The sequence below is a fragment of the Pyrgilauda ruficollis genome, unplaced genomic scaffold (assembly GCF_017590135.1).
Source record: "Pyrgilauda ruficollis isolate IOZ18807 unplaced genomic scaffold, ASM1759013v1 scaffold143, whole genome shotgun sequence".
Classification (NCBI taxonomy): domain Eukaryota; kingdom Metazoa; phylum Chordata; class Aves; order Passeriformes; family Passeridae; genus Pyrgilauda; species Pyrgilauda ruficollis.
In genome coordinates, this window is record NW_024512877.1 from 1,148,615 (window position 1) to 1,161,307 (window position 12,693).

Below are 12,693 nucleotides of genomic sequence, written 5' to 3' on the forward strand. Positions count from 1 at the left end.
AACTCACCCATGGGTGCTGCTGGAGCCTGCACTGACCACATCCAGCCTGTGATGTCTGTGATTAAATAAAATCCCCTGGACTATCCATCTCCTGCATGCTTAATCCAGTTTGGGTGAAAGAAAATCTTTAGTAATCTCTTCTAAAGAGAGTTTTAATTCTAGACACTGATGATTCACATTGGTTTTCTTACCAAGATCCTGCTTAGCACGGATCCTTTCCCACTTTGTTGGGGTTTTTCTTAAACTGGCAGGGTGTCTGAAGAATTGCTGAATATAATAATTTTTCTTCCTGTTGTGTTGTGTTTTATGTGGCAGCTTTTGCCTGATGTTTTAAATTTTAAAGAAGGAAAGATTAATCATTTTTTGGTATCACTTCCAGTAGATTGCCTTTGGATTTTTCCCAGTTGTATTCCAATGACTTCAACTAATTACTGCATCCAGAGCTTTCAGAACTTTTCTGTTTAATTTGTGGGTTATCCTAACACTTCAAACAGCAGCAGAAAGAAAGGAAGAGAGAAGGTTTTGTGTTCTGATCATTTTCAAAAGACCTGCATGAATAATTGACCTGGAGTGACTTGAAGCCTGCATCCTTCCCTATAAAATACCATAAAAACCAGCAAAACGATGATGATAATATTATTTAATAATGGATGCAAAAAAAAAAAGTAATATTTTCTTTCCTGAATGCTTTTTTTCAGTGTGTGGACCAGCTGACAAGGATCCAAGCTGAACTACAGGAGACAGTCAAAGATTTAGCTAAAGGCAAAAAGAAATATTTTGAGACTGAACAGATGGCTCAGGCGGTGCGGGAGAAAGCTGATATTGAGGCCAAGTATGTTTTTATAATGGCATATGTAGGAATAATTGCAGCCCCAAAAAAGCACATTTCTATTAGGTTTTGCACTTGATATTTGGCTTTCAACGAGATTCTGCCAGGTTTTCTTTGCATTTTGCTCCTATACATTTTTGTAGCTATTTCAAGCACACCCTGAGAGGAAATTAGAACTTGTTTGTGTTGGTTTGTTTAGGAAGGAAGTTCAAGTAACAGCTTTAATCTGGCATTTTCTGTGGACTGTGTGTCAGCTGGCAGTTTTTTGATATTAAAGCCTCCTGACTTCCTTTTCTATCCACACATCTCAAATTTTGGATCACTCCATTTAGAGGGAAGAGCAGCAGGACATTTTTCATTTATCAAGATAAATTTTGGAGGCTTTAGGTTTTTTCTGTTCCTTGACATCCTAAAGAGGGTGATTTCCTTCCTTCCAGGAAAACCAGTAACACGTTTTGGGTTTGGAGTCTGGCCTGTCTTAGGGGAGTTCACCACACCCCTTCTTTTGCTTTTTTTTTCCTTTAATTTTTGTTTTTAGAAGTTATTCAGAATTGCTCTCAGGGAATGAAATTATAGTTTCCTTAAAGATCTTTTCTGTGTTTCTGAGGGATGGTGAAAAGAACTTTAATAAAATCACCTATAATACCTGAAGAAAATAAACAATCATGCATAAACAAACAATAACAGCCAGAAAATTTGAGCTTGGGGGTTTTGGAGCAGATTTATCCTGCAGTGTTATTCAGACTAAAATAGCTATTGACTTGATTTTGTTTTCTTATTTACTTTTTTAAACCACCATCCTTTAGACAATGAAAAAACACTTTTGTAGAAATAGTGTAAAGCAATTATTCAGTTTCTTCTGCTCATTTCTGTTCCAGGTCCAAACTTAGTCTTTTTCAGTCAAGAATAAGCTTGCAGAAGGCAAGTGTGAAGGTGAGTATAAAACTTGGATTTTGCTGCTCATTTCTTGAGGCAAATGCCCCAAATTGTCTGGAATGTAGAGGTGAGGGACAGCTTGGAAGGGAATTGGTGGGACAAAGGATGAGCTAAGAGCATTCTCTGGGCAGAGTATAGAATTATGTATGGAATATATGCAAGGGATTATTTATCTAATTAGAGTTAAAAATGTTCTTTGAAGACCACATGCGAAATTCCAGTTGCAGGAGACAAATATCCATCAGGAATCCCCTCATCACTAGGAAGACTTAAAAGCTGCCAATGCCCTTAAGTTTTCACTGTATTAACACAATATACACACAATTAATTTGCTGTTCATGAATGCTTGGTCATTCGATTTCCCTTTGTGAGCTGTCTTTTCCCTTGTTGCAGTTAAAAGCCCGACGATCCGAGTGCAATTCCAAGGCTATCCACGCCAGGAATGATTATCTCCTCACTTTAGCAGCTGCCAATGCCCACCAGGATCGCTACTATCAAACAGACCTGGTGAACATCATGAAGGTAAGGAAGCTGATTCCTGCCTGCCACAGGGTCTTGGAATCCAAAATGCAGGGAATTCTCAGAACTTTGGGCCTGTAAGCCAAGAATTAAACACAGGAAAAGGCTCCCAAACTTCGTGAGAATGTGGATTTGTAGTTTAAAGCAGAGACACGTTGAGCTAAGTAAAGGAAAGTTTAGAGTTTTAGAGTTTAAGATATAGAAAAAAATAAAAGTAGTTTAAGATGCAGAAAAAAATAAAAGAGGTAAACACGGAGTTCAGAGTACAGCACTGTAGGTTTGTGTGTCATAACATGATGGGCTAAGAAAGTTTGCACTGTAGCATGGGTTCATAAGATGAAGTATTTAATGATTGGGTCAAAAAGATAAATATCCTTTTTAGCAGTGTTTTATTAATCAATAACTCCTTAAAAAGTCTTGTAACTGAGGGTCATGGGACCTTCTGAGCCATGCAGTGGAGATGTGAGCTGAACTCACCCTTCCTGCCTGTGTAGAAGATAAGAATAAGAAAATAAACCCCATCATCAAAAACAGCTCAGAGGTCCTGTTTGGAATTCCTTCCAAAATTCCCCACAAGTGAATTATCACAACTGGGAACTGGGTAAATCTGGAAAGTCCAAAGTCCTGGGTTGGCTTTTCCAGTGAGCTGCCACAAGTGACAGGGAAGGGAGAGCCTGCAGTGGTATCCAGAAAACTTGGAACCAGCTTTCAGGCCCCAAAACTGAGCAATCACTACATTTTTTAATTCACTGCATTTCTGAAGAACTCAGTTGGAAAAAACTCACTTGGATAAAGGAATAAAAGAAACCTGACTGAAAAATTCACTTGGATAAAGGAGTCAGGTTTGTCAAGCTGAGCCCTGTCTTTCCCTCTTGTAAGGAAACCGGAGATTTTTTTACTTCTTTAGTACCATATCCCATAATCCTTTTTATTTCGTGTCTGATCAGAACAGATCTTTATGGTGTGATTAATGAGCTAGAGTTATTAAATACCTTGGTTCCCAAACTATGGATTTTAAGGAACAGCAGACAGCATTCTTGTTCCCACCTGTGGCTCTTTGCCAGGTCAGGGCAGGAGTAGCTCCTTGAACTCAGAGGAAATGACACACTTTAAAAAGTTCAAATCTGATTGCTCACAGTTGTTTTTTCTTAAATATCACCCTAGAATTAATTAAATGTACACTGTTCCTGTGTCTTTGAATTTGAGAGTTACAAATAAATCACTTTACAAATAAGTAAAATCATCTCCTTCGCACTTTATCTGCTTGCATTTCACGTGTTGACATTTTCAAACTTTACTTGAAATTGCTCTTTACAAATTATTCCTAGGCAGGGTGACTTAGAAGTCTGTCATTTGCATTTTGAATTGCTTTATTGGAGAAATAGCATAGAATTATAACAAATCCTTGTATTATCAGCACACCTTTGCATTTTTGGTGGGGAAATACTGATATGCAAAGCAGGTAAGTGAGGTAGAAAATAAAAGCACCAAAGGAATTCTCCTGCTTTTCCCTCTGTGTGTGCTTTTCTGTTAGTAAAATGTGAATATTTGTGCTGACTAAATGTTTACTACATGGAAACGCTTGTAAAGAATTTCCTTGTGCTGGTGCAGATAAAATTATTAATTGATGCTTACATAAGATTATTCCACACTTACATGCATGGTTGGCTGTCATCACTTAATGCTCATACTTGAGAGCAATTCCAGAAGGGAATTGAATAGGTTCACAACAAAACAAACAAAAAGAGTGTTTGAAATAAGTTTTGAAAATGATCAAATAGCCTTGGTAATTTTTTTCCCAAGCCTTTCTCAAGCTGAACTTTTTTATTTTTCATACAGAAAAAGCCTTACAGCTTATTCTTTGATATAAATAATTGTGGTTTACTGAAAGCCTGAGTGCTTTCATCCAGCCAAATTACTGTGGAAGGAAAGGACAACACTCAGGGTTTATTTTTCTGCATCTCTCAGATATTTATAGCAATTGAATCTCTTTGTGTGGTAAACAAAAGTTTGTTTTTAATGAAGAGCTGTAAATTCAGGCCTCCTGCACTGTTGGCCATGAGCAAAACTCCCTGGGAACACACCCAGGTGTCCTGGGAATGGGGTCATTCTCTGGAGCAAGGCAGAGGTCCCAAAATTGGAGTGGCTACTGGAGATGTTAGGACACAGAGAGGGAAAATCTTCAGGAAAATCAAGGATAATGCATCACCGGACTCCAGCTCTTTCATCCAGGAGCTCTAATGTAAATTGAAGGATGAAACTGCTTAAATATATAAATAAATATAATAGGAACAGCAGTTTGTAATCTGGAATGGGATTTGCTGGCAGGGTCCTGATTTCTCCTTCTCCTCCTGAAATTCCTGAGGGAACCATACTGTATAAAGTACAGAAAAAAAATTATTTTATTTATTTAGATAAATGATTTGTCTGATAAATCATTTATTTAGCAGAATGATTTATCACAAATGGGGAAGGAGCTGGAGAGAGAGGTGGCCAATTGAAGGTGAAGAATCATTCAGTATAAGCAAATGGACAATGACTGAAAAATGGAGCAAGATCTTGCCAAGTTTGGTTGACCAGGCAGCAAACAGCAGATGAAATTAGTGTTAAAAAGAGAAATGCAGTAACTTGGGGGAAAAATTGCTGCCTGCAGAATGAAGAACTCTGAATAGCCATAACCATTTTTGAAAGATGTGCTAGAACTGGAAAATGGAGTGAAGGATAAAGGAATGGAGACCCCTGTGCAATGTTTCTAATCTCCAGGTGGCATCACTGGGAAGGGAGGGTTTTGGAAGGGAGTTCCACCCTTCCAGCACAGTTTTTGTTTCAGTAGGTTGAGTGGTGGTGTGACCCAGTGTATTTTACATGCTAGGAGCAGTTGTAGTGTCTAAACTAAACATCTCTGCTGCTGTGTTGTGATTAATATTCAGAAAATGTGCTTTTTATCTCAATATTAGTAAGTCCTTAGGTATTCCTGTAGTGCCACGTGCTGTCTGTGAGTGTTTCCCCATTTAGCTGCCCTTGAGCTGATCTTTGAGCTGCTCAGGGCTCTCCACATTTCTAAATCCCATCAAGTATCTCCTCAGGCTGTTCAGATTTTGGACCCAGTGCCTGGTGTTTCCTGGTTGTTACCCAAAAATGATAAAATCTTTAGAGCTAGAAAAAAACACAGGCAAACTTCTCAGCTGATACTTGGCTGTGTGAGTGTATATAACATTTACAAATGTGTCAGAGGCTGTTTGCATCCACCATAAACAGTTTCTCCATGGGTTTTGTGTTCTTGTTTCCAGAATTAGGATGGAGCTGTGTGGGTTCTGTTGCCTCTGGCTCACTGGGAGCCAGGGCTGGCTTGGCTGGAGCACACCCAGTCCCTGGCCTGTTATCTTGGAGATACCAATTATTATCCCTGTGTTAATTGAAAGGATTGAAGGGACCACAGTTGGGCTAAAAATGATTTATTACTAAAATAAACAGCCTCAAAGGCTTTGAGATTCAAAAGAGCAAGCAGTCAGCCATAGCTCTAAAGCAGTGACAAGTTTCTTAGTTACCAGGCAATATATAACATTCTAATCTAGTAGAAAGTTGGTATATTCTTACTTACAGCTATAGAAGCATAAGTTTATAATTTTCTGCTTCATGTCTGTGTTCTTTTATTTTTACACCAATCCAAGCTTCTTGCAAGGCTGCAAATCAAACCTTTCAATATCTGTGGGAGTTTCTATCTGAATTTCCTGCACGGGCCATGACCTGCATCCAGCTGCTGCCTTTGGGTTGGAGTTGTGGCACGGCACTCTCAGACCATCCCTGTGCACCATCTGCACGTGCAGACAGTGCTCACTTCCCTAGAAAACAGGAGATTTTCCTCTCAGCTCTGCCATGGCTGCATTGATAAATAAGGAGTTAAAAGCTCAGCCGATGTGGCTGCCTCTTCCCATCTGTTTTCTCCTTATATCAAATTACCTTTTATTTCAGTAGGCTAAAAGGTGTCTTTTTGGCATAAAATAGAGCCATGGAGTGTTTATTTTTGGATGTGGACATGGAGGGTTGGTCCTGGCACCCTGTGTGAGCTGAGCTCAGCAGAGCACAGACAGGTGGAGCTCCTGCATGGCCAGCCTGGAGAATGGATCTTCAGTGCTTTGGAACAGTGAAATCCAATAAAAGGCTGCGGTGGTGCTGGAGAAAGGAGAGGTGGAGATATTTTGCAGCCACAGTGTTGGTTTGTGCCTGCAGGAGGGATTTCCAGCCTGTTGGGAAAGAGTGATGTGTGCTGGGCTGAGGCACCTTGGGCTGCTCCCAAGAGGAAGCTGCTGCTGGGTTTGTCCTCGTGTCTGGCTCTGGAATGCTGCTGTGGTGCTGTCCTGTGACAAATGAATCACAAATCCACCTTGTGGCCTTGTTTGCTTTCCTGTGACAGGCAGCAAAAGGGGTTTTCATACCGGGGTTCCTGGTGCACGCAGCTCCCGCTTGTTTTCAGTGGTTCTGAGTATGTAACTTTATTTTGCAACATTTTTTTTTTTTTGCAGACAAGAGAAAGTGATTGGCTCTGCTGTGTTTGTGACTGTGAAAGCCATCACAGACTAAACAGGGATACTTGGAAAGAAAATACGAATTGCTTCCAGCTTTTTCAGTAGATTGAAGAATTGTTCCCACTGTGCCTTCCCAGTTTTCCAATTACACCACTTAATAAGGAGCAAAGCCGTTCTAGGTCTCTGTTCAGAAAAGATTTGAATCCTTTTGCCTTGCCTTTTATCTGTCCTTTATGTCCATTTCAATCTCTGCAGTGAAATTAAAACCCCTCAAAGCACTGACTAAATAAAGCCTGGTAATGTTTTATTCTTTGCCAGTTTCCTGACAAGCTGCTTAGGAAGAGTTGCCATCACCTGAATGTGAAAGTACAGACCAAAACCCTTTTAAAAATAAGTTGTCTGCCTGGTGCTTAGTTTTTTACTTTAAACTGAGGTCAGAAGGAAGTCCAAGATGATGTTTGAAGTCAAATCAGGACTGTTTTGTTATTCATCCTTTTAGAAACTTTATTATTTTTAATGCTGTGCTCTTAATTCTGTAAGTTCCTCTCATGAACCATCTCAGAGAATGACTTTACACAGCAATTACTATGAGGAAATGTTGACATGAAAAAAGAAAAGCAGGTGTGCTGGACACTTTAAACAGTTCTGAGATTATTTAAAGAGAGAAAGAAAGAAAGAAAGAGGGAACAAAAACCTCCATTTCAAAACCACAGGATGGTTTGGGTTGGAAGGGACCTTAAAGACCATCCAGTTCCAACACCTTCCACTATCCCAGGCTGCTCCATCCTGGCCTGGAGCAATTCCAGGGATGCAGGGGCAGCCACAGCTTCTCTGGGCACCTGTACCAGGGCTGAGGGACAACTTACAGGTGGTGCTGCATTTTTTATGAGCACACAAAAATTCTGGAGAGGGCAGCAGGCAGTAGCAGCAGGTATTTCTAAACTAAGCTCTTTCAAAAGGAAATATTTCATGTCATTGCTCTTGTGGGCTTTGGTGTTTGAGGGAGAACAGTGTCAAAAGCTGGTGCTGTGTCTTTGTGGATTTGGTGGTTTCTTTTATCCTGTTGTAATGATCAGGCTGCTTTTCTGGTTTTTTCTGTACTTTCCAGTTTGCTTGACACGAGGAAGTGGAGTTGTGTAATTTGGCTCTTGCTCTTGATCAGAGTTCTTGTGATGATTTGGCAGGTTTGAATAAAAACTTGGTTACATCATTTCCCTGCAACAGCCCTTTGCTCAGGTGTGGGTGACAGTAGCAACACAAGACACAGCAGAGCTTTGTTAATTTGAGAGGTTGATTTATAAAATTACAGGTGAAGTGTGGCTTTTCCGCACCCTTGCCTGTTTTTAAGGACTCTGATAGAGGAATAGATCTGGCTGACCTCCAAGGAATGAGCAACCTGGTGTACTTGACCCTGCTCTGAGGGCAGAGGCTGAACCAATATCTCCCTTTTTAACCTGAATTACTCTATCATGCCTTAAAACAGCATTTTTTGCTAAGGAGGTTCTCCTTGGGATTTAACCTTCTGCTTTCTGGTTTTGTTTTTCTTCTGCAATTAAGTGGAGTAACCGCATGAGTTCCAGCAGTGCTGGAACCTTCGTGCTCTGGTGAGCCCTGGTTTTTATTTGTTGGAATGGTTGGGAGTTTTTGTGAAGCTGTGTTGACTTCTCTGTTTTCAGCATAGTCATCCATCACTTTTCCCATGCACTTTCAATGATCATTTAAAACAAATGGAAATGCAGGCTCCAAACATGACTTGCACAAATGAGATTCAGCTGGAGCTGGCAGTGTTCATAAAAATGACCCCAAATTGAGGACTCAGTGGCTTCCAGTTAATAATTGGCTTTATGTCCTGAAATTAATAAGATGTGTGTGGCAAAGGGTTCTTTCCCCTGGTGGCTCTGTCTGAATTGAAAAATAAGTTGACACAGTAGCTGAAATTCTTAAATTGGCTCAGGAATGTTAGCCCAGCACTGCTGTGTCCTGTAGAAATAAAAGGGTACCGTTTGCATCAGCACATATTTCTGTAGCCTCTGGAACAAGCAGAGCCAATATTATCACTGTAAGAAATCAATTTACGTCCATGGTATTGTTTCAAACTTTCTGGAATGATTTAGAAGCACCCAGGGGATTCCTTTTTCAAAATGGAAAGTCTGGCCCTCACCAAAAAAATAGCATTAAGATAAAGTAATTCTGAAGTCACCAGAGATTTCCATGTTCTTCTATAAATCTCTTTTATTATTTCAGTGCTACCAATTCTTTAAAGATCCTGTAAAACTCCCTTAAAAACGCAGGGGGGACGTGTGCAAGTGAAAGAACTATTGTTTCACTTCCGGTCCCTGTCAGCTGCCAGCCACAAATATTTTGTAATCCCAGTTCAGGCAGCCGTGGATGGCATTATCTCCAGCATCAGATGGGCACAGGAACTTTCCTTCCCAGGCAGTTCGTGGCCTCCTCATGGTCATTCCCACAGAGGGGGGTGGCTGGAGGGATCGTGCTCAGCACGTGATCCCAGCGTTCCAGAAGATGCTCGTTGTGGTTCCACGGCAGCTGATGCTGATCCCACGCTGTTTCCCATCCAGGGACATCTGGCTCTGTGTTGATGTGCACATCAAACCTGGGGGAGAGGAATTCCAGGTTGTAGTGTAGTTCTGCATCCGCATAAATGATCAGATCATTAATTGTGGTCTCTTCTCAGTGTTTTTCTTAGGTCCTCATCTCTCACATACCCAGCTGATACCTGGGAAGTGCCTTAGAGAATTTTAGCTGTTCACAGTCCATGGAATATGTGCTAGCTCCAGTTGGGAGCACTTAGATTCCAGCTGACTGTGAGTTAATGTTTGCAGGGAAGTGAAAAGAGGATTTGCACTGGAAATGCAACTTTTGATGTTAATTTTGGTAAAACCACAAGCAAGAAAGGTTTGTTTGCCTTAACAGTAAATGGTATTTGCGCCAGCAACTGTGGTGTACGTATGTCATAGAATCACAGAATGGTTTGGGTTGGAAGGGACTTTAAAAACTTATAAAAAGGCATTCCCCCCCCTGCCATGGGCAGGGACACCTTCCACTGTCCCAGGCTGCTCCAAGCCCCGTCCAGCCTGGCCTTGGGCACTGCCAGGGATCCAGGGGCAGCCACAGCTGCTCTGGGCACCCTGTGCCAGGGCCTGCCCACCCTGCCAGGGAACAATTCCATCCCAATATCCCATCTAACCCTGCCCTCTGCCTCCCAATTCTTACATTTCCAATTATATTTTTAATTTTTAATGGATAAAATATGGATTTTCAGTTTCAAATCCACCCCTCACCCCCTGAAAAACATCGTCGCTCATCACGCAGACTTTCCACGTGGCCTTGAGGCACAGGAGTGGGGCTGAGTCACAACTGCTTCTGTTGTGAAGATGAGAAAATGTGATGGTCACATTGGCCTGGTGACAGTCAGGTTGTCCCACCTCGTGTTTCAGTCACAAATGAATCCCTTGGTAAAGCATTTGACCCAAAGAAGTCCATTTATTTTGGGGATCCAGGTGTTTATTCCTCCATGGCTGGGCAGTGCAGTGTAAAAGCAGCATGGCAAAGTCTAATATGGAACTCAGGGCAACTTAATTATCTTAAAACAATGACCATTTTTTCATGATGAAATAAATTATTTCTTGACAATATGACTGACTTTTCAGTGAGGTTTCCTTCAGTGTTTTCACAGAAATAACTTAAGAATAGGGTTAATTGTGAAAGAGCAGTGTGATTTTACAGATGCTTATCAAAGGAAGGTATTCCCCCGTGTCCTGTCCCTCCATGCCTTGTCCCCAGTCCCTCCCCAGCTCTCCTGGAGCCCCTTCAGGCCCTGCCAGGGCTCTGAGCTCTCCCTGGAGCCTTCTCCTCTCCAGGTGAGCACCCCCAGCTCTCCCAGCCTGGCTCCAGCCCTGCAGCAGCTCCGGGGCCTCCTCTGGGCTCTCTCCAGCAGCTCCAGGTGCTGCTGCTGTGTCCCCAGGGCTGGGGTCTCACCTGGGCTCAGGGGCAGAGAGGGAGAAAAATCAGGGATGAAATAACGGATTTGAGCTGAATGTACAACAAGGAAAATGCCTGGAAAGCCAAAAAAAAAAAAAAAAAAAAAGTCAAAACCCCTGCTAGAAAGAAGGCACCAGGAAGGCAGTGTAAGAATTAGAATTGGAAGGAGTTACTTGAAAGGAATATGGGAGAAATATGTTTGAGGAAGGTAGCAGAAAACCTAAGACCTTTTTTTCTTTTTCTTCTATTTTTTTTTTTTTTCATTTAAGCATCTTATGCAGAAACTGTTTAGGGTTTGAACGGAGCTTTGAGATATTTCGGTCAGCTGTCATAAACCCGCTCATTGTGAGCAGGAAATGAAACTGCCATCTTGTTTGAAAGCCACGCTGTAACACAATGAAAGCAGCTCCCAAAATAGCTCCCTGTGCCAGACAGCAGCCTTGGAGCTCAGGAAGCACCTGGGCTGCTCTTTTTTGGGAGGCAGGTGGGGCAGCCATGCTTTCACCAGAAACAGGCAGCATTCCTGCTTTAGGATTCATGGAGAAAAGCATCCCAAACAGATCCTTCACAGGGTTTTGTTTGCTTGAGGGCTTTGTTCCTAGCAGCTCCACTGGGAGAACTGAAGAAGCAGGGAAAAAGTTACTTTTTTTTTTTTTTCCTGCTGTTACTCAGAACCACCCAATGTTTCAGTGAGTTACCTGGAATGGACGTGTTTCCATTGAAACCAGGGGAAAAAACTCGTGGATTATTCTTAAGGTTGAATGTGTGTGCACAGGTTTTGTCCTGATAAATGAGATATTAAAAGGCAAAAGTTACTGAAAATGTGGAGACCTCAGAGCCCCCTCCATTGCCTAAAGGGGCTCCAGGAGAGCTGGAGAGGGACAGGGGACAAGGGATGGAGGGACAGGACACAGGGAATGGGTTCCACTGCCAGAGGGCAGGGATGGATGAGAGATTGGGCAGGAATTCTTCCCTGTGAAGATGGGCAGGCCCTGGCACAGGGTGCCCAGAGCAGCTGTGGCTGCCCCTGGATCCCTGGCAGTGCCCAAGGCCAGGCTGGACAGGGCTTGGAGCAGCCTGGGACAGTGGAAGGTGTCCCTGCCATGGCAGGGGTGGCATGAGATGATTTTAAGGTCTGTTCCCACCAACCCATCCTGTGATTCTGTGACTCATCTTCTGTCGTCAGTGGCAGGACAAAACATTTCTGAGCGACTTCACTAATGAAAGCAGCAGAAGAATTATAACAAGGAGATGAGGCCCAAAATAGCACAAGGCCAATAAGTGTGAGATGGAAAATGTCACACTGAATTTGAAGTTTAATTAAATCCCAGAAATCGTTATGGGAACATGGTAAAATGGTTTCTAATCTACAGCTGTCTTACCGAGAGGGAGGCAGACCTGAGAAGAGTTTTCACAGATCTTGGAGGGTTTCATAGGGCCCAGCTGTCAGATTTTGAGGGGTTCTTTATTCTTTCAGCTTCCAAAGCTCTGCTCTGTTTGGAGACAGTGCAGGTGTTTTGGGATGGCTGGAGGTGAGGAGCTGCTCATTCCCTGTGTGGACAAGAGCTGCTTGAGTCTGGTTTTTGCACAGTCTTTAGAAAACTTCCTTGCCTTGGTATCCCTTCCTGCATTGAAAATTCCTATTTAGTTTTTACAAATTGCTAAGGAGATAATGGATTGTAAAGCTGGCCCAGAAGCTCAGTCATGCAAAGAGGAGGAGGAGGAGGGGGAATGCTCCAGTGTGATTTGTCTCCCTACCTGCAGGTTTGATCCCCAGAAATAAAATTCCCATCTGTTCAAGTTGTCATCTCTGCTTAAAAAGCTTTGCAGCCAGGCTAGACCCCCTTGGTGTGGAGGGAAGCAAACATTCCCTACCAGTGG

The 12,693-nt window shown here is 42.3% G+C and overlaps 1 protein-coding gene across 1 annotated transcript in view; it reads left to right on the forward strand.

Annotated features, from left to right (window-relative positions):
• Positions 1-12,693, forward strand: part of FCHSD2 (FCH and double SH3 domains 2) — a 118,747-nt gene that overhangs the window by 64,944 nt on the left and 41,110 nt on the right. The window contains exons 6-8 of the mRNA XM_041460435.1: positions 699-832; positions 1,708-1,762; positions 2,159-2,287. Of these exons, the coding sequence (XP_041316369.1) occupies positions 699-832; positions 1,708-1,762; positions 2,159-2,287 (318 nt within the window). The remainder of the gene's footprint in view (positions 1-698; positions 833-1,707; positions 1,763-2,158; positions 2,288-12,693) is intronic.